Here is a 21885-nt window from a genome sequence, read left to right as displayed (position 1 = left end):
AATTAGGACCTCGGGGCAAGCTCTTCAATAGCCAGTTTTTATTTTCTGCCAGCATTTTAATCACTCTTGGGCTTAAAGTGGATGACCAACATAATGCCTCTATGTTTAATAGAACAGTTCATATCTTGAAGGCCAGTTAACTGAATTCAGGGATCTGTCATCTGCCCAACATTAGTCTTTTCTGTTTCCTGTCTATTTATGAAGATAGCTCTGCACTCCAGCTAGCTCTCAAAGAAGAGCAACTCTTTCTTTCTCTTCCTTTTTTTTTTTTTTTTTTTTCCTTTCCTCTTGGGTTTTTTTTTCCCCTCTGAATTTCTTCAGAGCTTTGCCATCTCTTTCAGTGATGCCTTAAAGGAGCCGGGCGGGCGCTGCAGCGTCAGACCCCGCTCGTGTCACCAGATGGGGCAGGGAGGGCAGGGACAGATGGAAGAGTCAGATTTCCCAGTGAAACGGGATGGTGGGAAGGGAAAAGTGATACCTAAGCCTCGTGCACCTCCTTGGGATTCACATTCAGGGATGTGTGAGTAGGGCTAGCAGGAAAATTGGGGGGGAAACGGAGGTTTGAGAGAGCTGATGTCCGGGTCATGCTGCGCGTGGGAGAACAAGAGAACGCAGGACATTTGGTCAAATTCCAAGGGTGGTTTGATGGGTTTGGGTTATTTGAACACTCTGGATGGGCTCATCCTGGCAATCCATGTCTGTGTTTGCTGGGGAGGTCCCAGGCTGGTGGCCTGGCTGCACATGGAGGAGCTCGGAGTGTTGGATGTTCTATGGGGACAGCGCTGGGGACGGGTGACCCCAGTGTGCAGGTGGGGCCTAAAGCAGAGGTGTAGCTCAGGTTTAAAAGGCATTTAGGAAATGGGAGAGAGCACATAGGAAGTTTTGCTGGTTTAGACGCTGCTCTGGGAGCTGTAATTTCTCCAGCACCACTCAGCCTGAATTCCCTGAGTTCCCTGAATTCCCTGTGTTCCCTGTGTTCCCTGAGTTCCCTGTGTTCCCTGAGTTCCCTGAGTTCCCTGTGTTCCCTGAATTCTCTGTGTTCCCCAAGTTCCCTGTGTTCCCTGTATTCCCTGTGTTCCCTGAATTCTCTGTGTTCCCCAAGTTCCCTGAGTTCCCTGTGTTCCCTGTGTTCCCTGTGCTCCCTGTGCTCCCCGAGCTCCCTGTCCCAGCAGTGTCCTGTCCCTCCTGCCCTCAGCCTGGCATCACACAGGAGCTGGATGGGTGTCAGGGCGCTCACAAGCCAAGGTGACATTTCAAAAAGCAGCACTCCGGTGCAAAGTGCACTTTTCTAACAAAGATGTAGGGATTGGAACAGATGTTCCCTCAAAAATTTGCTCTATGAGTGCTAATTGTGACATTTTGATTGGGGAAGGGACTTCAAGCACCAGGCTGCTTCACACTGACCACTAACTGCTCATTAACTGCTGATGGTTTCTGATTGAGTTACAACTGGGCAGAGCTGAACCAGCAGCCCAAAGCAGAAGGGAAAATGTTTCATATCCCATTACTAATTATGATCTGTTGCACATTAAAATTAATTCATAGTGAGCTGAAATTCGGGGTTGGTTTGCCAGAAGTGGAACAACTTCAGGCACAGATTAGGGTATTTCAGTCATAATCATCTGATGCCTTTATTGTCTTTATTTGTCTGAAATCAACAGAATCCAGCTTGTTTTGCACACTGTTCCACTGCAGGAGTGGAGTGGCTCAGCTGGGCTGGGGATCCAGGAGAGGTTAACGAATTCAGCAGCATCAAGCAGAGCTTTTCATTCACGTTCAAATGGAGCTGTGTGGGTGGCTCCACAATGTGGGAAACGCTTTTCATTGAAGAATCTGAATATTTTGTAAGGAAGTGAATAGTTGCAAATAATTTTTTTTGTAACACTGAAATAAAGAACAAATGAGCTATTCTCAGAACATACTGAAGCGTTACTGTCTTCAGTGATTTAACAGAGCTATACAGAAAAAAATATTCCAAACTTGACAGATTCATATCCTAATCTTTTGCTCCTTCATCAGGAGACTGCGTGGTTTGTGTAGCTGACACTGGCTAAAGCAGGAGGAGTTAAAAGGATATATTAGCTCTAGCACTGCCTTTTGGGAAATACAACTCAATTTCTTAAATTATAAATATCAGCTAGAACTTCAGTGGTCTACAAGGGGCCCATGGGCTGGGTACATCCCCAAAACACCCAGCAGCTCACATGTGCCAGAATTTTGGCTCCTGCCAGGCCACTGAGGAGACTTTGGAGCTTCATGTAAATATGTCAGAGCACTGGCACAGCTGCCCAGGGCAGTGGTGGTGTCCCCATCCCAGCAGGGATTTAAAGGATGTGTGGATGTGGCATTTGGGGACGTAGGTTCCTGGTGGCTTTGGCAGTGGAACACTTGGACTTGATGATCTGAGAGGGCTTTTCCAACCTCAGTGATTCTCTGCTAGAATGTAACAGGGAAATTTTGCTCTTTATTTTGCTGAGGTGAGGTTTTTCCCTGAGTGCAGGGTTTGAAGGACAGGGCCGGACTTCGGGGGTCCCTAAATGACATTCCACAGCCCTGCTTTCCTGCATTCCCACCCTGGTCTCCAGCACTGATGCTGCAGGGGTGAGGTGGGATTTCCCAGCAGGAAAATCACTGTAGGAATTCAGGGCAGCTGCTACAGCCCTGTGTGCTCTGTGTTCCCAAATAATAAAACTTCAGCAGGTCCAGGGGATCTCCAAGGCAAGGCTGAGTAGCTCAGCATCAGCCTTCACTAAACGTGATTAACTTTATCCATCTCCTGGTGCATTTCTTTCCAATCCACTCCAGTGCTTGATTTAATTTTCCTTTTATGTAAACTCCAAGATTTAGCTTCATTAGAATGATTGCAGGGATTCCCAGCTCACGGCTGGCTGCTCCCTGCTCCCTCCGGGGGTTTCCTACCAACCCCTCCAGTCCGGTGCTGTGGGGGCAAAACTGCTGGGCACAAAGGAGCTGGTGGGGAAAAGTTGCTCAGAGAGGAAATCTGGTTGGAATTCTGCTTGGGAAAATGAGCAGCTGCTCAGATCTGCTGGGGAAGAGAGGAGCAAACCCTGGGAGTCAGGTCAGGATCTCTGCTGGGATCCACACTGGGGGAGGCTTGTGCCTGTTTTCCTGAGCATCCTGTGAATTTGGTGATCAGTAGATACTCTTCCTTTATTTTTTTGGTTTTATTTTAATAACTAAAGATCAGGTTTGAAATAATTTTTAACAGATTTTATAGAAACTGCAGTGCCCTTATTCTGAACTACCCATTTTGCCTGTGCCCAGAAATATATCATGTGCTATACAATCTTTTAGTTGTTTTTACCTTTTCTAACAAGTTCAAAACCCAGCCACAATTGTTTTCAAGCTTTAGGAGGTTAATATTGTATAGACCATTTTAACCACCATCTTAAACTTCTTTTATCACCAGGAAAAAAAAAATAAGAAAAAGGAAGGACTACTGGCTTTTTCCACAATATTAGATCTATCATATCAGAGTCCTTTATTGAATATTTTATTGACCGTCTGCTTGCCCTATGCTAACCTGCCTGACATCCAAAGTTTCTCCCTCTCTGGAGAGGCCACGTCAGTTCCCATTAAGCAGCTGAGCATGAATTTTCCCTTCTTATTTCCTGTGGATAAACTCCATCCCAGCAGGAGGAACCTGGTGCATCCCAGGGATAGCCAGAGCAGCTCGGGGTGGATTTAAGGTGGCCTTGGCAGGGGTGGGCTCCACACAGGAGCATCTTCCCTTTGGGCCTTGCATCAGCATTTTGTATAATTTTGTTTTACACAAATGTAAAGGTATTGAAGAGGAAAATTTCTTCCCCTGGCAAGTTAATTACTTGACTTCTCATAGAAGCAAAGCTTGAAGCAAAAGGGAAGAGGAAAATGCATCTTCTGCTTAAATTAGGCAGCCTGGCCAGGAACAGGGGTTTGATGTCCTGAGCTGTTGCAGTTTTAATTTCCTCAGTTAATTCTCCAATTTTTAAAAAAATGTTACTAATATTTAATTTTACTTTCTGCACACCCTCCTTTTAAAATGACATAATATTTATATTCTATGTTTTCTATTTTCCTAGAAAAGCAGAAGGAGGTTGTGTCACTGTAGGGTTTTATGGCCCTACAAACCCTTTGCTTGCAGAGTCTGCTCTGCTTGGGCACCCTTGAGAGCTCTGTGCTGAGCCTGCTGCCCTCTCAATAACGTGCCCGTGGTTTTTTGCTGTGCTATGTGACATTTACTAAATAGTTTTAATATGAAATAGGTATAAATCTTTCATAATTCCTCAGCTGACATGGTTGAAATAATGGACAATGTCATTATGTGCCTTCCTTCGTATGCAACGATTGTTTGACAGACATTGTGGCGTCTCTGAGCAAAGCATCCAGGGCGAGGGAAAAGAAGATTTCCCTCCAAGCAATAAAATATTTTAGGCCACCTTTCATGGCATATTATTTAATTTATTTTTTTTTTAAACAGAATCTCAAAATATTTAGAAAATTTGTTTTCCTTCAAGGAATAAGAATTCATACAAGAACTTAAAACAGGACAACTCTACCTGAGCTTTACTATTCTTGAAAAGCTCTCAGGAACAGAAAGCAAATTTGGAAGAACAGATTATTAGATTGTGTTTCTAAGTGTATTTTCATTTTGGTGGAGTTGGAGGGGTGAATAAAGTTGGTTCAAATTATATCTCTGGGAGTGTGTTGGCAGCAACGTGTGTCTAACTCAAAATGTAATAAGAGATGGAGGAAATTTAATTTTTTTATTGTGGTTATGGAGGTCTGTGGAGAAGGATGCAATTCTTGGGACATGTAAGGCAGCTTTGGGTTTTTGTCCCTTTCTTTTCCAAACTTGGTGTCAGATGTTGTAACTTCATTTATTTTCCCATTAGCTTTTGCTAATGATATTAAAACTTCCTTTAAAAGCTTTCCTAATTAATGATCTTCTTGCTCCCAAACAAAAACTATATTGTCTGTGAGAAGTGCCTGAGTATTTTAAAAACAACGGGCTGTTGGTAGGTTTTATTGCCTCATGAATTTAGGGTCAACACACCTATTATTTGCCAGAGTTAATTTGTGCTGGGTTATTGACTGTCGGCTTGTTGGGGATATCTGACTCTTGTAAAAGTTACACTCATCTCAAATGGTTGTAATTTTATTCTTCATGTTCTGGTGGCACCATATTTAGCTAATAAAGGAAGGGGAACAGTTGTACAAAGCAGGTATTTAACTACAGGCTGGTGAGAGCGAGGGAATGAGGCTGTCATTACTCTTTGTATTCCTTCTCTCTAACACTGAATGGTTTTAATTTTCTTTTAGATAAGGAAAGGGGAAAAGACAACTTTGTTAAAATTGTAAGATATGTTAAAAAGTACAAGATACTTAGTTTTAGGATTTGTAAGCTTTTAATCAGATTTTTCAGGTGGCTCTGTCTGAGCTCAGGGCTTGTCCAAGAGGAAGTCTGGCCACTTACAAAGAGCTCAGTGGCACTAAAATAACCAATTCCCTGCCAAAAAGATGGGAGAGCTCAGTTTGATGTATAACTTGTGTGTCAAGGTGAAAATATCCCCCTTGGACACTCCAAACTGGAAGCACAGCAGATAGTAAAGCTGGCAGTCGGTTTAAAAACCCCTAAGAAACAATCCCTTTTGTGTTTACAATTCAGAATTGAATTGGGGAATTGTTCTTTCTGGTTTTTCAAGTGTCTGCTTCCATCCTAAATCTGAGCCATATGTCCTTGTGGGGTAAAAACCAGAGTTTTCTACAAACCAGCCTTCAAATATCCAGTGCCAAGCCCAAAGTCTCTCACTGTGCCTTGCTCTCCAAACTCCAGTCGATAAAAAGTTCCTCAGCAGAATCCAAATTAGCACCAGGAAGTCATGACCTGTAATGTGGGAGTTGGAAAATATCCATTTATTCTTCAGGGTGCACTGGGAAATCACGTGTTCCTGTATAGGAAATTCAGGAGAGTGGTGAGCTTGATCCTGTTATCCTAGTGTTTTCCCAATCCCTTTTGTTTTTTTCTAATGCCCAAATATGTTATTATTACTTTGCTTCATTCTGGGCTGACAGAAACAATTCAAAAATACTCCTCAGCATGCTGGATCTCTGCAGATCCAGGGTCTGAGACCCTTGGCACAGTCACTTCCTATTAAAAAGTGGAGGGTTATTCTGACCCCTAAACCCAGCACTGCTGAGCAGGTGACAATCTAATTCTCTGCTTGATTTCCAGCAAGCTCTGGCTTTTGGCTCTCTGCAGTGGATATTTATTGCATAAAAAGGGGGAAGCATCTGAGACTGGTTTAAGTCAATTCTAGGAGTTCCCTGCCTGCCTCAGCCACCCTGAGGAGGCACCTAAGGAGCTAAAGCATCTCTGCTTTTATGGTTGCTTTATAAATAACTGCCCCAATCCTTTCTGAATTATTTTTGCTAGTTTACAGTGTGTGTATAGCCTTTAAAACTGGAAAACCAAAAGCTGGCTCCGTTCATTTTCTCACAAAATTGTAGCCAGAGGAGTGAATTCATAGCTAAGCTCTTACTCAGTGGCTACTGTATTATAAATAACTCTTCACCTTGGCCCTGTTTCTCCAGCCATTACTCACTGTGAGTAGCACTTGCTCATGAGCACAGAGTAGCAGAGAAGTAGATGGTTCTGCTTTCATTACTCAAAGTTTTAGTACCCTGGCACATCAGGAGATCTGTCTTCAAACAAGGCGTCGCTTTCCTCAAGAAGTGGCAAGTTTTCCTACCTGGTAAGACTACACTTGCAAAAATTACCCCAAGGAGTTAGCACAGAAGATAAATCAAAAATTAAAGCAGGGAAAAGTGGGGAGAAACTATAGCCTGGGATATTTGGAAGGGTGTATGCCTAAAAGTGGTGCTGTGTTTTTATCTTGGGCAGTGTCAGGAGTGTGGAGCTGAGGAGCAGCTCGGGAGCACTGATGGGAGAGGCATCACCTCACCCCTCCTGCTTCCCCTCACCATCACTCTGCTCTGCTTTCAAAGTGTAAATTAACTTAAAGGTTCAAAGCTTTTGGGAAAGATTCCAGACCAGAGGTCATCTTTCCTGCGTGGTTTATTGGCTGGCCTGTGTTTGCCCACATCTCTAGTGTTTACCAGCTGAGGGAGTTGATGAAATTTTGATGCAGGAATTAGGTTGTTGCTCATCTTGTACCTTCTTGCTCATATTATTGACAGTACCACTGAACTGCTTGAGGCAGATACTATCTCTGTGATCACTGTGCTATTTCAGCTCTCCACTGCTGACAACATCAGAAGTGTTTTAACAGGGTTTTAATGGGCAGCCTCTGCAGCTCCTTGGAGGGTTGCAAATAGCTGCGTGAAAAACCTTTTCTGCCGCTCTGAGCTGACATGCCCTCCTTTCCTTCCCTCCCCTTCCCACCCAGCTGCTGCCTGTCTGTGGCTGCAGCACTGCTGACAAGTCCTCCTGACATGGGCACTGTGCAAGTCCCTGCATCTTTCAGGAGGAACAACACGGCTGTGAAACCTCTGGGAAGGGCAGGGAACCCTAAATCCCCTCCTCTCCTCCCCAAACAGCATCACACGAGTTACACCAACACACAGCTTTCCCCTTTCTGAGCTTTGCTGCTCACATGTTTTTCATGATACCCCAGAGCAAGACTGAACGATTCTGAACAACCTTTATTTTTCAGCAGAAAACAGAATAGGGTGGAATAAATCCCCCCTTTTCTCAAGACAAAGCATTGATTTGATGGCAGCAGTTTCTAGCTGAGTGCTTGCCTTGCTCTGCTTGTTACCAGAAATGAGGCTTGGAGAACAGCTTTATTTGCACTATGGAAAAGCTTTCTCCTCCCTGTTTTGCTTAATATAACTATAATGTGCCCTTTATCACACTTCAACTTGAGTAATCCCAGTTTGGAAATAGTGCAGAAATACCCATGGGAAAAAGCACGAGAAACGTACATTATAAAAAACACACAGGCCAAGCTCAAAAGATCCACTGACATGTAAATTTAATTAAAAAATTAAAGGTTTTCAATGAGGGCTTGTGTCTTCAATTTACCAGTTTCCATGACTTCTCCAGCAAAAGTGTTTCTTTTTTGCATTCTTGCTGGAAAACACGCTGAGGGCTATTGCAGTCTCCAAGAAGAGTCTCTATTCTGTGTCACAGGGAAAAAATAAAATTACCCAAAATATGTACACTTGAAATAAGTAAGAAAAATATCCACTTTCCTGTTTTGTTTTATTTCTATCCTCTAACAAAAGTTAAACTTTCCAGTAACCAGCAGTGCATGAAAAAGCATGTCCTAACTGTGTGAATAAGCTTCCTTTTGATTGCATGTGCAAATTTTAGGGTATTTTTATTCTTTCCATGAAAGATGTGTGAGATTGGATAAAACAGTGGTGAGAGGGTGAGCAGAAGAAGAGCTGATGGCCAAAGGTAGAGGCTCATGATATAAAATGTCTCTATTCAAAGAGGATTCTAGCTTAAAGAAGGAAATCCCAAAGTTTCATTTTTGAAAACTTTTAATTTCTTCACCAACTGCATGTTTAAGGGAAAAAATCCCAGCAAAGGAACCCCACCTTCCTTGGTGTGATGTCCCAGCACCAAGGGGTGTCCAAAATCCAGAGATTCTCCTCAATGTCCTCAGCCTCAAATCCTGAGGGGAAATAAAACTTGAATGTCTTGGCTGCTAAAACTTAAAAGGAAAATCCCAAGGTCTTTGGAAGTCAGCAGGATTAAATGCTTTTCTTAACTCTATTCTTCCATCCCCTCTTCTTCCTGCAAAGCCCCTTGCAGGATGAACCTCTCAAATACCAGGGTATATAAAAGCTACTTCTGCTTAATACCCATTATTTCAGTTTTTAATGCAGTAAAGGCAGTGGCTTTTGTGGTGCTTGCTTAAGTCCAAAGCAGCTGCTCAAAGGAACAAATCTTTAGGTTAAGAGAGAGGAAAACACCCCTTGTCTCTGGAATTTCAGCCCCTCAGTAAATAAATGGAGATGTTCAGAGCAGAGCTGTGACTTTCACACTTTCTGCCTCCAAGCCTGTGGGTTCTGCTGCAAGTTGCAGCACTGAAAACCACTGTGGTTTTTGTTTCTGTAACTTAATTAATAAAAACAATTCATCAGTAGCTGATGCCTTTCAGAGTGGTTTTTCCCTGAGTCAGCTTACTGTGGAAGAGGTTCATTATAAACTCCAATGAGCAAAGCAAAAAGAAATAGGCAGAATAAAGCTTCTGATGTGGTGGGCTTCCCTTAGCTGAGTTTATCTGAGGAAACTTAGAGCCCAAATGCTGCATTCTCATTTATATACATTGTTCCATGTCTAAAATGGAAAAAAAAAGAGTTGAAGTGAGCAAGAGCAGAAGGACTGAGGGAAGGAGAAGGAGGCAGAGCTGCTTTACACTTATTTTTATGCAGATTGTTTGTCACCTGTGCTGGTTCAGTGGCTGCTTTGAAGTTAGTCTGGCATCAGTGTTGTGCCTTAGGCAAGGTTGTTTGCTGCCTCTCTGTCCATGTTATTTCACTTGCTTTTATGTTCACTTCTATCTCATAGATTTGCTCTGCCAATTTGGATGTAATTGTATGAAACTTGGCTTTTGGTTTTATCCCGTGGCATTTGCTCACACCAGGCATCCTTTACCCTGCAGGAGGACACTTGGTGATTGAAAGGCATTGGATTGGTCATTCCTGAATTTCCCACCAAAAAAAATGTAATATTTTTAATCTTGTTTCTTAATACATTCTAAATATGACCAAAACCAATCAAGTCAGAGGGTCAGAGACACATTCATTCCAAATCTGATGTAATTATGCCTCTGATGGTTGGGCTCCACCATCCTAGAGGTCTTTTCCAACCAAAATGATCCCATCCGGATGCACCAAGTGATTGCAGTAGATGTGGGAGGATCTGCCTGTCCAATAGCTTTGGGCTGTGCAGGATCAATGCAGAGATTTAAGGGATGAATTCATCACTGCAGATGTTTCTTGAACATCATGGAACACAAACCAGCCTGTAATTGCACAGGTTATGTCAATACTTGAATCCTCCTCGTCTCCTTAATTCCCAAATAAGTTTTTATTCCACCTATCTGGGGACAGGCAAGGTGCTGCACAGCCAAAGGGCACTTCCTTGCTTCAGGGTTGAGGAATTCCCTCAAAAATAGACCCTGTGTGTAACTGGGGGTTCAGTCACCCAAAATAATGGCTAAAATTTCCTTATCTTGCCTGTGCTTCTTCAGCACGTGGAGCAAATGTAAACTGCAAATTAAAAAAAAAAAACCAGGGAAAATAAAAAGTGTCTTGTGCTTCCCTGAGATTGCCAGGTCCAGGGCACAGCCCCCATCACCCCTGGTGGCCAGGCCAAGGCCACAGTGACAGACTGAGACTCTGGGTCATGCTTTACATCCATTTGTATTTATGGCCTGATTCTGAAGGGTATTAAATGTATAAAATATGTATGTTTGAGTGATGGATTTGAATCTCCAAGTCACTTCACCCTTAATGTGCTTTTAAGTGTTTTCATGACGATGTGCTTAGGTAGGAACAAATTGAGCTTGTAGGGGAGTTTAGGGAAGATAAAATTTAGGATGCCTCGAGCTTCTTCAGATGGATTTAGCAGGAGGAGGAGGCAGGAGTGGAGTGGGGCTTTCCTTCCCAGTTATTTTGTGTGCAGCATGGGCCAGTCAGGTATAAAACAGAGATGTCAGTGATCAGTGATGCCTTTGGCAGAGGTGAGGGTGTCCCTGCTTGTGGCTGTGACCATCCCACACCTCTGCCATGGCTTTGTGTTCTCCAGTGCCAGGGATGGGACAGCTCATCCTGCAGATATTTCCAGTCACATGCTGCCAAGCGTTTTAGGCAAATTTTGTTTAAGCAGCTGTCGGATGAAAACTATCAAAGCTCAGTTTTGTTCCTGGAGCTCTCAGAATATTCCTCATGGGTTCCTGGGGCTGAAAGCAGTCATGTGTGGCAAAGCCACACTGCCAGGCTCTTGTGCTCTGGAATTTAGAGGGAAATGAGGATCCTTTCCCTCTCATTTACTTCCATTGCTGCCTCTTGCTTTATTTCCATGTGCAGTCGTGGAACTGGGCAGCTCCTTTCTAAAATGCAATATTTACCTTGTGCCACTTCTGAACCTGCATCCTCAGCAACAGAATTGATTCAGTTGGTGCTGCTGCACTTTTAATGTTCCCTTTTATGTTCATGTTTGTTCCAACAGAGTGGCCACTAGCACAGACGACTTGAACTTGTATCACCCGCAAACTGACAACGCTGGAGCCACCAGTTTGTCATTATCCCTCCTAGTGTATCTGATTTAATTTTGCAACACTGGATTAATTCTTAAAATTGCAGTGCTTTTTGCTCGTTAATGGTCAGTAAATGATTCGGGGCGGGGGGGAGGGCTGGTGGGGGAATGGAATTCATCAGTTTTGCAGTCGTTTTAATTCTTCTCGTTTTAAGTTGTTCTATAAATATGTCTTTATGGATGTAGTTTTACTAGCTTAAAAACATCTAATTGAAACCAGTTGCTTAAATCTCTTTGGATCAAGGAGGCAGTAATAAGCAAAGAGAGTATCTTATCCCTGCAATCCAGAAACGCTTAGTGGCTGGTATACTCAGTGCATGTGTAATCAGCTTCTTGTTTCATCTAAAACCTTAGCTCTTTTGGTGTGATTTAGTACTTCCCCAGCAGCATGGTTTTCCTTGTCTGTAAGGTTATCAACAAATATATAAACCAAAAATGATTTTTTGAGAACTCTCTGGTTCATTTGTGCCCTTTCGTCTTGGGGCTGCTGCGTTGCAGCACATCCCGGCCTTGATTTGAGTCCTGTAAATTAACATTTTGTTGTACATTATGTAATGTTATTCTTATGACTTAACGTTTGCATCAGGCAGGACTGATCTCTGCTATTTTGTAATGCCCCCCAGCAGATGAAACCTCTCTTAGAGGAGATCAGCCTGGGCATTTACCTACTGACGCTGCTTGGGAGTCCCAAACCACGGAGCTCCCAGGGATAAGAGCTCGGATATACCTCTGCTTCCTGAATTCTGTGGGATTGGCTTTGGCAGAGGGGGTTATTGCTGTGATTTGGGTTTGGGGCCTTTTGTACTGTTTGTTTAATGTCAGAAATGTGGGTCCTTTCTGGCTGATGAGATGTAATGACTGCAGATCCCCGTGCACGGTGCTTGGACGATGTGAACGCTCTAAATTATGTTGTTAATACATTTAAACAAAAATTACTGATGACTACTCTGGCTGCTGGCCTGTTTTTTCAAGGCTCCTACCTGCGTCCCTCTGGTTTGAAATGTGGTACCATTTTCCAAAGGGATCCTCAGAAAGTGCCCCAGCAAAGCTCAGAAGTCTGTAAATGATCCGTGGCTCGTTTCCAGGTGGGGAAGCCAGGGAAAGAAAACCAGTCTGTGCTGGGGGAGAGGGAAGGAGAAACCACAAGTTTTTCCTCATGCAAGTGGGAAGTAAAACAGGTTAAATTACGTGAGATTTAGTGATTGGTTTTTTTAAACATCTGTGTTATTCATCTGAATTGGACTCTTCACATGGTCCATTGTAATGTCTCATTAGGAGTCATAATTAATGGCAGTGGTAATTTCATAAATTGCAAACACACATTTAATAAGATTTTGTGTATCTTATTCCCTAAACAGGCAAACTGTGCCATGGACTTTACTCAGAAAGTTGTGTCATTTATTTTTTTTTATTTATATTCTTTTGAAATGTCAAATAATTTCACAGAAATGTATCAATCTGAAGGGTTCAAGATCAGCAGTGTGGCAGCACCATGGGACTAAGGAGCACACACTTGTGCAGCTTCTGATTCTTTGTCCAGGGTTAAAACTCAGAGTTCAACCCCTGAAAATTCTTTTTCCAAGTCTTTGTGATAAGCAAGCAGCACTTCACACAAGGCCTTTGTTGGAAATCACCCGTGGTTTGGGGCTTTAAGAAATGCCTAAGCGTGTTCTGCCCATCTAAAAGCCATCCATTACAAAAAATAATCAGACATCTTTTTTTTTTTTCTTGTACATTTGTGTCATTCTGCGAATCAGAAGCATTTTGTGTGCTAAGGGCAATGTGCTTTGCTTTTGGAATTCCTGAGTTTCACTAAAACCCTGGGGCATAGTTTGTTCAGGAGACCTGAGGTGACCTGTAAATGGGAGCTGCTGTGTCCCTTTGCTGCTTAGCAAGATCATCTTAAAGAGAAAGTGAAATGCAGTGTCCAGATATAATGTGATAACATCATAATCCAAAGAGAAAAGCAGTATTTTTATATTAGGTGGCCCACTGAAAACACATTCCTCTAAGATGGGCAGCTTCCTCATTTGTAAATGACAAATCTCAGATGGAAAGAAAAATTAGTGACTTTCCTGACCCCAAAAATCCTTCTGCAAGCAGGACTGGGGCTGAAGGGTTCCTGTGGAGGTTTGGGTTCTGTGCTGCTGCTTGGGATGCTGAGCAGGCAGGGAAGGGGTAGGAGAAAGGAATATCTGGTTTGGTTCCAGGATAATGTGCTGTCCTGGTTGGGAACCAGCCTTTCCACTCTTCTGGACTTGAATCCTCAGTTTTTCCTTGATATCCCAGTGACTAATGCTCTATGAGCACACTGAGAGTCTAAAAGATAATGAGGGACCTGCTCATTTTCCTCATTTCCCATGGAAAGCGGGAAATGTTGTGTTTGAGCTCCTGAGCTGCTGTCCTGCAGTTTAATTCACCTTAATATTAATTAAGAATAATTACTGCCATTGTCTTGGAGTTGGATTAGTTTCTAAACTCTAAATATTTGAGCTTCCCTCAGGGGAAGGGTGAATATCAGTCCCTCTGTGCATGGGGTGTGGTGAGGACTCTCTGTACCCCAAAATTGTGTCTGTCCAGGGCAGCACGTCCCATTCCAAAGTGCAAAACCAAATTCTTGCACCAGTGGGGAATTTGGTGGAATTTGTTTGCATCTGACAGCGTTTCCAGATGGAAAGGAGCAACTGCCTGCTCCTGTATGGGGCCATTTCCATCCACTTCCAGTGGCTTTGGGGCTGGCTTTGGGGACTGGCCACTCTGTTTTCATAGCACAGATGTTATTTCACTGCTCTAGCTGGAAGCTTTTCCTGCTCCCCCCAGTCCTGCCATAGGTGCTTGTCTTTTGAACCAAGGCGAATTCCATTGGAAGTGTTAGAAAGTTCAGTTCCATTTCCAGGGTTTTTAATGATTCCTGCCTTTTCTTGCACGGTGAGTTAGGAACGTGTTAAAGCTGGTGGTAAAGTAATTTATGAAGGGCAGCTGGAGTTCAAAAGGTTCAAATATACAAGTTCAGTTCCAGCATCGTTTGGATCTTCACACCTCAGTGTCCCAACAGAGAAACTGGATCCTGAGTTTTTACAGGTTTTACTGTAAAAACTGAGCCCTCCAGAACTTTTAGTAACTAATGGATTTTGCAGCAGTGATTTGACTACCCTGGATGTCCATTAGCTGGTTTGCTTTGATGTCTTTGCTGGAAACCTAAATAGCTTTTACTTACATTTTTCTTTTTCTTTTTTACCAGTTCTATGTTTTCAGGAGATGTCTTTTGTATCACAGTAGCCGGTAGGAAAAAAAGTGATGTACTCAAAAATTGTAGGGGCATTTAATCACAGAATATCCTAACTAGAATTTAAACTGTGTGTTCTCAAAGAAAGTTTCCATCTGCAGCTCACCAATCCCAAAATGACTACATGCAGTTTTAATCTTCTGGTTCTTGAATTTATTCTTTTCTGTGTGGCTTTGGTGGTGTTAAAATTTAATCCTCAGGAGCTACGTTGTATTGAATCTCTATTTCTCTATTTTCCTTGCTTGTCCTGCTTTATTACTGGCAATGGGGTTTGAAATAGCCTGAAAAATCTGTGTTTTCTAATAGGGGGATGATTGATAAAATGCCTTTCTACCTCATGAGTAGCTGAAGAAAGTTTCCTCTTGTATTTATTGAGCTGCCAGATACTTGGCATCATTAATTTCATGTAATATACTGTTCCTATTAGAGGTGCACGCCTTTGATGGGAAACTCTTAAAAATATCTTGCTGATTTAAAAGAATTTTTTATCATTATGTTCTTTGAGTGCCCCTTACACTGAGTTTGTCTATTTTCCATCACCAGTGAGAATTCACTTTGTACACTAAGAGCAAACTTACTCTGTGTTGCAAAATGATACAGAATAAGGAAAAAAACCTAGAAAAACAGAAAAAAACCTAGAAACAAACCTGATTTTTAGAGATATGTGACAATTCTGGACATTTTACACATGGAAAAACTGGCTGGCACAAGAGCAGAGGAATGATCCAACCACTTCCATTTGGAGGAGAGGGCATGGGATGGGCTGGGGGTGTTTGTCCCTGTCAGACAAGTTCTTTGGAGGAAGGAGGTGTTGGAGCTGCTGTGGTTCCCCACACAAGGCTTTTATTTTGTGGTGGAAAATCTAATCTTTCCGAGACCATTTCTCTTGGGTCTAAGTCTGAAGTCTGCTTTATATTGGGAGATTGGCATGAAATCCACAGCACTTAAGAGGATAAAGGCCTTTGTCTCCAAAATGTACGGTTTTTTTGGAACTATAAAGGCAGAGGAACAAGAAATGGTTTTAAGCATATAATGTTAAGATTCAACCTTGTAATCCTTTCCCAAGTAAAAATATGTTATAGATCAATTTTATCAATTCCTATATTTTTCCCATGTGTTTTAGAGCATTACTTAAAAAAAAAAAAATTAAAAAGGGAACCTTTCACATTTAACTAAAAATTGAAGAATTAAAAAAGTTAATTATAACCTCTAAGGACCTACTGGCACTAACCACAGTGGCATCTTTTGGTTCCTCTGTAGGCACCATTTGATTTCTGGGAGAAGCATGGGAGACTTTAAAAATAAATTCAATAAAATATCATTTCTCTTATTGCCTTTCTTACTTGCATGGTTTGTACATGAGGACATTGGGCAGCTCCTCAGCTTCATGGTAAATTAAATAATATTTTGAGAACTGTTGTGCTGTAAATAACCTGCAGTGTTTGGAGCCTTTCTCTGCTTCCTTGGAATATTTCAGGAATATAAGAAATTCAGGAATATTAGAAATACAAGAGATCTTGGGAAGAAAACAGGGCAGGCTGAGGAAGGGAAGAGCTGAGAGTGGAAAAGGTGGGAGGAGATGGCTCTCTCTGGATGTGTGCCTTCAATTTTCAGTCTGCAGGCAAAGGGGACAGAAGAGACAAAATCAAGAGAAGTTTGAAAGGAATAAAAGGAGAAGACTTATTCAGTAAGTACATTAGAAATGATCTCAGATAAATAGATGGAAACAAGAGCAGACCCCTGACTAATGTCAGTTCTTCTGGCACCACTGACTTAAATCAGTTTACACAAGCTCAGGATGGGACAGACTGGCACAGATTAGTTTTTTAATCTGAATTTCTGACTTCCTTGCTTAGTATACTTAAATTTCATGTTTTCAACTTCACATATTAATATGCAACAAAAATAAAATTGCCACAGGTGCTGACATGGAGAGAAAAGTGATAAAACAGCTCAGATGTCTGAGGAGCTTTAATGTCAAACCAGAAGAGTGTGGGGTTGGATGGGATATGGGAAGGAATTCTTGGCCCTAGTACAGATTATCCAGAGCAGCTGTGGCTGCCCCTGGATCCCTGGAGGTGCCCCAGGCCAGGCTGGATGGGGCTTGGAGCAGCCTGGGACAGGGGAAGGTGTCCCTGCCATGGCAGGGGTGGCACTGGGTGAGCTTTAAGGTCCCTTCCAGCCCAAACCATTCTGGGTTTCTCTGTTTCTATCTATTTTTCCAAAAAGCCACACTTGTGGCTTCCCAAGAAGAGCCACAGCCTGTGACATTTTACAAGTGAGTTTTCTCCCCAGAATTCCTCACACACACACAGAAGTATTTCTTGTGTTTGCACTCAGCTGGGGAAGGCAACACCAGCTCTGTGCCCGGCCCTTGTGCTTTGTGCAGCTCAGGTCCCTGACCAACAAATAGAATTAAGAATTTTCTCTTCTTAAATACCTCATTTTGACAGCTGGTTTGTTGGCCACTGTTTCACTTCCATTGTCAAATTTAGAGCAAGGCATGGGCAGTGTGGGATGCAGTTTTGGTCAGGGAGCAGCAAAGGGCTTTGGCCATCCCTCCTCCAGCACCTCCCGGAGTCAGGCTGGAGAGATTTTAAAGTCAGCCAGCATCACTTGGATGTGGCTGAGGTGCAGCAATTTGGGAATTGCTCCCAGCTGGTGGAGAAATGACTTCCAAGCAAGCTGGGTGGCTCTTTAACCGCTCTTCCCAGTAGAAATAAGCTAAAATATATAGAAATTGTTGCTTTGACAAATAATCTAACGAGCCACTCAACTTGCTTTATGTATTGAATATAGTCACTTGACAGTTATTATTATTTTCTAATGATATTAAGTTATAAATTATTAACAAGTGTTTAATTTCAGTCCAAACAGACCCAACAAAAGGGATTTGTGCAGTTATGAATTGCAGCAAAATACAAAATTGTTGAGCTTTTAGTAAACGCAAACTTGGAGACCCTGGTTATTTCTCCCTCTTTCAACAGCCAGTCATGAAACTTTCTTGCCCTTTTCACCTTTAAACTTCATTTGAACTTGGAAAGAAGACTTGTGAATTGTGGAGGGGGGAGGAAAAAAAAAAAAAATAAAAAGAAAGAAAAGAAAAAGGGTGGGGGCTGGGGGGAGAGAAGCTCTGATTCTGTGTTACCGTAACAGTAATTCTGGCAAAATAATCCTCCTCTTGTGCATGAGTGTCTGCTACTGCTGCAGGGTAATCAGCTCACATGACATGCCTGGAGGCTAATGCTGGCCTGGGCTTTCTTTCTTTTTTTTCTTTTTTTTTTTTTTTTTTTTTTTTTTAAAGTCCATATTTAAACAAAAGCTGATTATCCAAACAAGAATTTGGACTGCATCAGCTGGACCAGTTAAATTATAGTTAGTAAAACTTGGCACCTCCAGAGCTTGGAATGTTACAATTACAGCTGGATCCTCGTTTGGTAGGAGCTGTACAAAGTAATAAAAGTGGAGATTTTTATCTTTATAGGACATAGCTTAACTCTTTGAACACAGAGGACTAAGTGCCAAATATTACAGTTAGTGCTCAGACACAAAACTGCGGGGCAGGAAATGGGATAAACATTTGTGTGTCCATGCCAGCACTCGGGTGGATGCTGTGGCACTTGGAGGGGATGTTCATTTTCCTCCAGGATTCCTCTGAGATCAGGAAGAAGAATACCAGCAGCAACTTGTTCTTGAACTCCCTCGTCTTCCTGTTGTCTTTTTGACAGCATTGCTGTGGTTTTATTTGAATTTCTCTTCTTTTTTGTGTTTTCCTGTTGCTGTGAAAAAGGTTTGTGTCCTTGAAGGATCTGGGCAATCCCTGGAATTGCTGTGATTTTCATCCCTCTGGAAAACTGGCTTCAATACTGGCTTCAAATCCTCGTGGAGCTGCTCCAGGCTGGGCAGGAGGCAGGGGGTGAGAGGCAGAAGTTGGGTTTCATTTTAGCAAACTGCTGTTGACCATTCCATACTTGTTTTCCCTCCTTTCCTACAGAGAAGGCTTGGCTTTGATTAGTCACTTGCAAAGCTGAACTTTGGCTTTCTGGTTGTGTAATAAATAGCTCTGCTTGCCAGTCAGAAAATGAAAGTTCTTCTCCTAAAATTAAACCGAGAGCCCTTATCATTAGCCTAGAACAAATCAGTGCCTTTGCATTAATTCCCATGGAGTGGGGCCAGCTGACAGCTTTCCCTGATGGAGCTCTGGGCATCGCTCTATCTTCTTTTTTAAACAAGTGTTTGTTATTTGCATTTCCTGAAAACCTCTGTGAGGAATAAGGATTGAAATTCAAGCAGTCAAGACTATCCTGAGTGTTTGCAAGAGCCCACCTGCTGGATAATTTACCAGGAGCTTTAGCTTTGGTCTTCATTGCACAGAATAAAAATTCCCATTCATTAAAGTGTGGAGAAGTTGATTTCCTTCCTCGTGGCAGTTTTACCATGTCCCAGTGTACTTTTGTCAGCGACAAATAATATGGATAACATGTGGTTGCTGCAGGCACGATGCTGTGGGAGCTGGGAGAGCAGGAGCAGGGTTTCTCTGAATGGATGGACGTGGCTTTTCTTGCCTTGAAAACCGAGCAGTTAAAGATTTTTCATCAAGATAAACGTGCAGATCCATAAGGTACAGCTCGGTCTGGGAGGAATGATACCAACTGGAAGTAAGAAAGACCTAAGGAAAAATTGCTGGTTAATATTTACTCTTTAATTACTGTTTTAATGGAGTGACTTTACAACGTGACCTTCCCAGTGGTGGCTGCTTCAGAAGGGGGGATTTGGGCACCGTGGGCTCCTGGGAATGAGCAGAGCTTTGGATCCATCACTCAGCATTTTCCATGCTCATGGCTCAAGGGAGAACTTCTCCCCCTGGAACCAGGACTTTGGGCAACTTTGGGCCACTTTCCATAAAACTCCTGACTTTTTGTTGGGGACCCTGCAGGATGAGGAACCCAAACCTGCGGTCTGAGGCCAAATATTTGGATATTTTTGAGGTTTCCTGCTGTGTGCCTGGGAGGCCATCAAGAGCATCTTCTCCCACTCTAGGGGAGGAATTTGGTTCTTGCTGTGTTCCCCAGTGCTTTGCTCTCTGCTCAGTTCTCAGCCAGCACTGAGGAGCAGCAGGGAGGCTCCCATGAGTCTTTTCCATGCCATTATTTCATTTCAAGCACCAGCATTTGCTTTCTGGCTAAAAGAAATCCTCTTTTTATTCCATCTGCTCCCCTTGCTTTTTGTCTGTGTTGAACAGGCTCATCTCAAGCCACAGTGAGATGACTGAGGGGACCCAGTGTATCCCTGTATCCATCAAGGAAATATCCTTGGATTTAAATAGAAAAGGGATCCACTGGGCAGGTTGGGATTGATCACAGAGCTGTTGACAGAGGGAGTCTCAGACTGTGTTCAGACAGTTGGAATATTCTTCCAGCTGCCAAGGAGGAATCAACAGGAGTGATCTATGGATAAATGTCAGCAACATCTACATGCAGGACACAGGTTCAGTCCAGCAGCTTTGCTCTTCAAATATTTCCTGTAATGCTAATTAAGAAATGATCTTGGATTTTTGGTAGCCAATATTGTATTCAGAAATTATTCCCAGTCCTGATTTCTCTCATCTGTGGCCTTAATTCATCTCCTCTTTCTCCCTCCTCTGGCCTTAATTCATCTCCTGTTTCTCTCTCCTGTTTGGAAGATGAATTCCTGGATCAGTGAGAGAGGCAAGGAGAGGAAGCAGGGCAGGAACTGAGTGCCATTCCAGAGCTCTCTTGGAATTCACAGTTCTCACCCTTTTTCATTTCATGGACTTACTGCGAATTAATATTCACTTTAACCTTAAACCAATTCAGATTAAATCACAGAGGAAAAAAGAAGAAAGTTCATGGTGAAGGAGTCAAGAGTGAGAAGGGTCCTCAGTAAAATTTCACCAGGCAGTCAGAGCTGTACTCAGGAAAGAAAAGTATTTCTTATTGTGCATGAGTCATATTTAAAATGCCCACTGTGTTAGGAAACAGAAAGAAAAGATTTTGAACTGTTTCCTCACTGAAATTGTTGCTACAGGAGCCACTCTTGATGCTCCAGATGCGTTGCAACAAGCAAAATGATTCTGAACTTATTTATTCTTAATTATTAGATATAAAATGTTTTCTGCACAAACACAAAAAATAGTTCAAAATTTCCATTTTTATCTGTGTTTTGAGTTCTCAGGACTGGTGGTGGAACACACAAAAATATTGTAGCTTGCTGAGGGTAGCAGGGATGCAAATGTTTTGGGAGTTATTTAAATCAGATTTCACAGTACAGTCTGTTTTAGGTGAATGGAAGAGCAGCCAAATCTGTTGGTTCTTTTGGGTTGATTGATTGTTGTTTAAAGCTTAATTAAAGTAACTTCTGCTTTAAAAGGAGGAAGAAAACTCAAATTAAATGTAGATATCCGTGATAGCTCTGTAATGCAGCTTTTTTCTCACAAATTGTGCTTGGAATGGAGGTTTAGACAGATGGCCATAGCTGAAAATAATAATAAGGAAATTCTATTTATGCCACAAGTAAAGAATTCCCATCACTGGCAAATCCTAATTTACTACTTCATCTGATTTCTGATGGGAAAAATCTAATTGCTTTTGTACTGGAAATAAAGTTGATTGAACTCTGAGTTTTTCCAGTGCCTCCAAAGGTTATTTCCCAAGCAGTGTTCTTTTACAAACTGCAGTGGTTTTTAATTTATCTGCTTTTTTCAGCAGATGAACATTCACTATTATTATATGTAGGGGAAGGGAGACTCTTAATTCTGATCTCTGTTAATGTATTGGTAGTGGGACATTATTGGACTCCCAGAACTTCACATGAAATCTCCTATTAGAGATGTGATAGCAGAAACTCCCTAGAGATAAAACTGTGTAATACAAGGAGCAGTTAAATATCATTTTTGTGGCTTTCTTGGTTTCATATCAAGCTCTGCAATTTCTTTCTAGAAGGAAACATTTGAGGACTCCTGCTGCCTATAGGAACTGTTCAATCAGTATTAACAGGCAACTTGTCAGGAGCACAGTCCTTGGAAATAATTACTCTGGATGTCCCTGGGCTTTAAATAGCAAATGTCAATCATGAAAAATAGAGATTTATTTGTGTTTTTTAATTTTGTAAAGAACTATAGAATTTCTATTTCGTTTAGGAAACTAAAATGAAAAAAACAGAATTGGTTTTGCCTTTTGTTTTCATAGAATCAGAAACAATTTACTCACATTTATTCCTTATAGTAATTTCTGTTGATTTAATAATTTCAGCTGACCTGAGTAGTACCTGCTGGTGAGAGGAG

At 42.1% G+C, this 21885-nt stretch overlaps 1 protein-coding gene across 15 annotated transcripts in view; it reads left to right on the top strand.

Moving 5' to 3' along the window:
• The window catches only part of BCAS3 (BCAS3 microtubule associated cell migration factor), a 301169-nt gene that overhangs the window by 189350 nt on the left and 89934 nt on the right, over positions 1-21885 (top strand). For 2 of the 15 annotated variants that reach the window (XM_086858979.1, XM_086858977.1), the window contains one exon: positions 11210-12241. The exons of the other annotated variants lie outside the window; for them this stretch is intronic. In XM_086858979.1, the coding sequence (XP_086715105.1) occupies positions 11210-11235 (26 nt within the window). In that variant the 3' untranslated portion in view covers positions 11236-12241. Of the gene's footprint in view, positions 1-11209; positions 12242-21885 lie in introns of those variants that run through there. 15 annotated transcript variants of the gene reach the window in all.

The sequence above is a fragment of the Cyanistes caeruleus genome, chromosome 21, assembly GCF_971803275.1.
Source record: "Cyanistes caeruleus chromosome 21, bCyaCae1.hap1.1, whole genome shotgun sequence".
In the NCBI taxonomy this organism is placed as follows: Eukaryota; Metazoa; Chordata; class Aves; order Passeriformes; family Paridae; genus Cyanistes; species Cyanistes caeruleus.
This window is presented reverse-complemented; position numbering and strand designations above follow the sequence as displayed.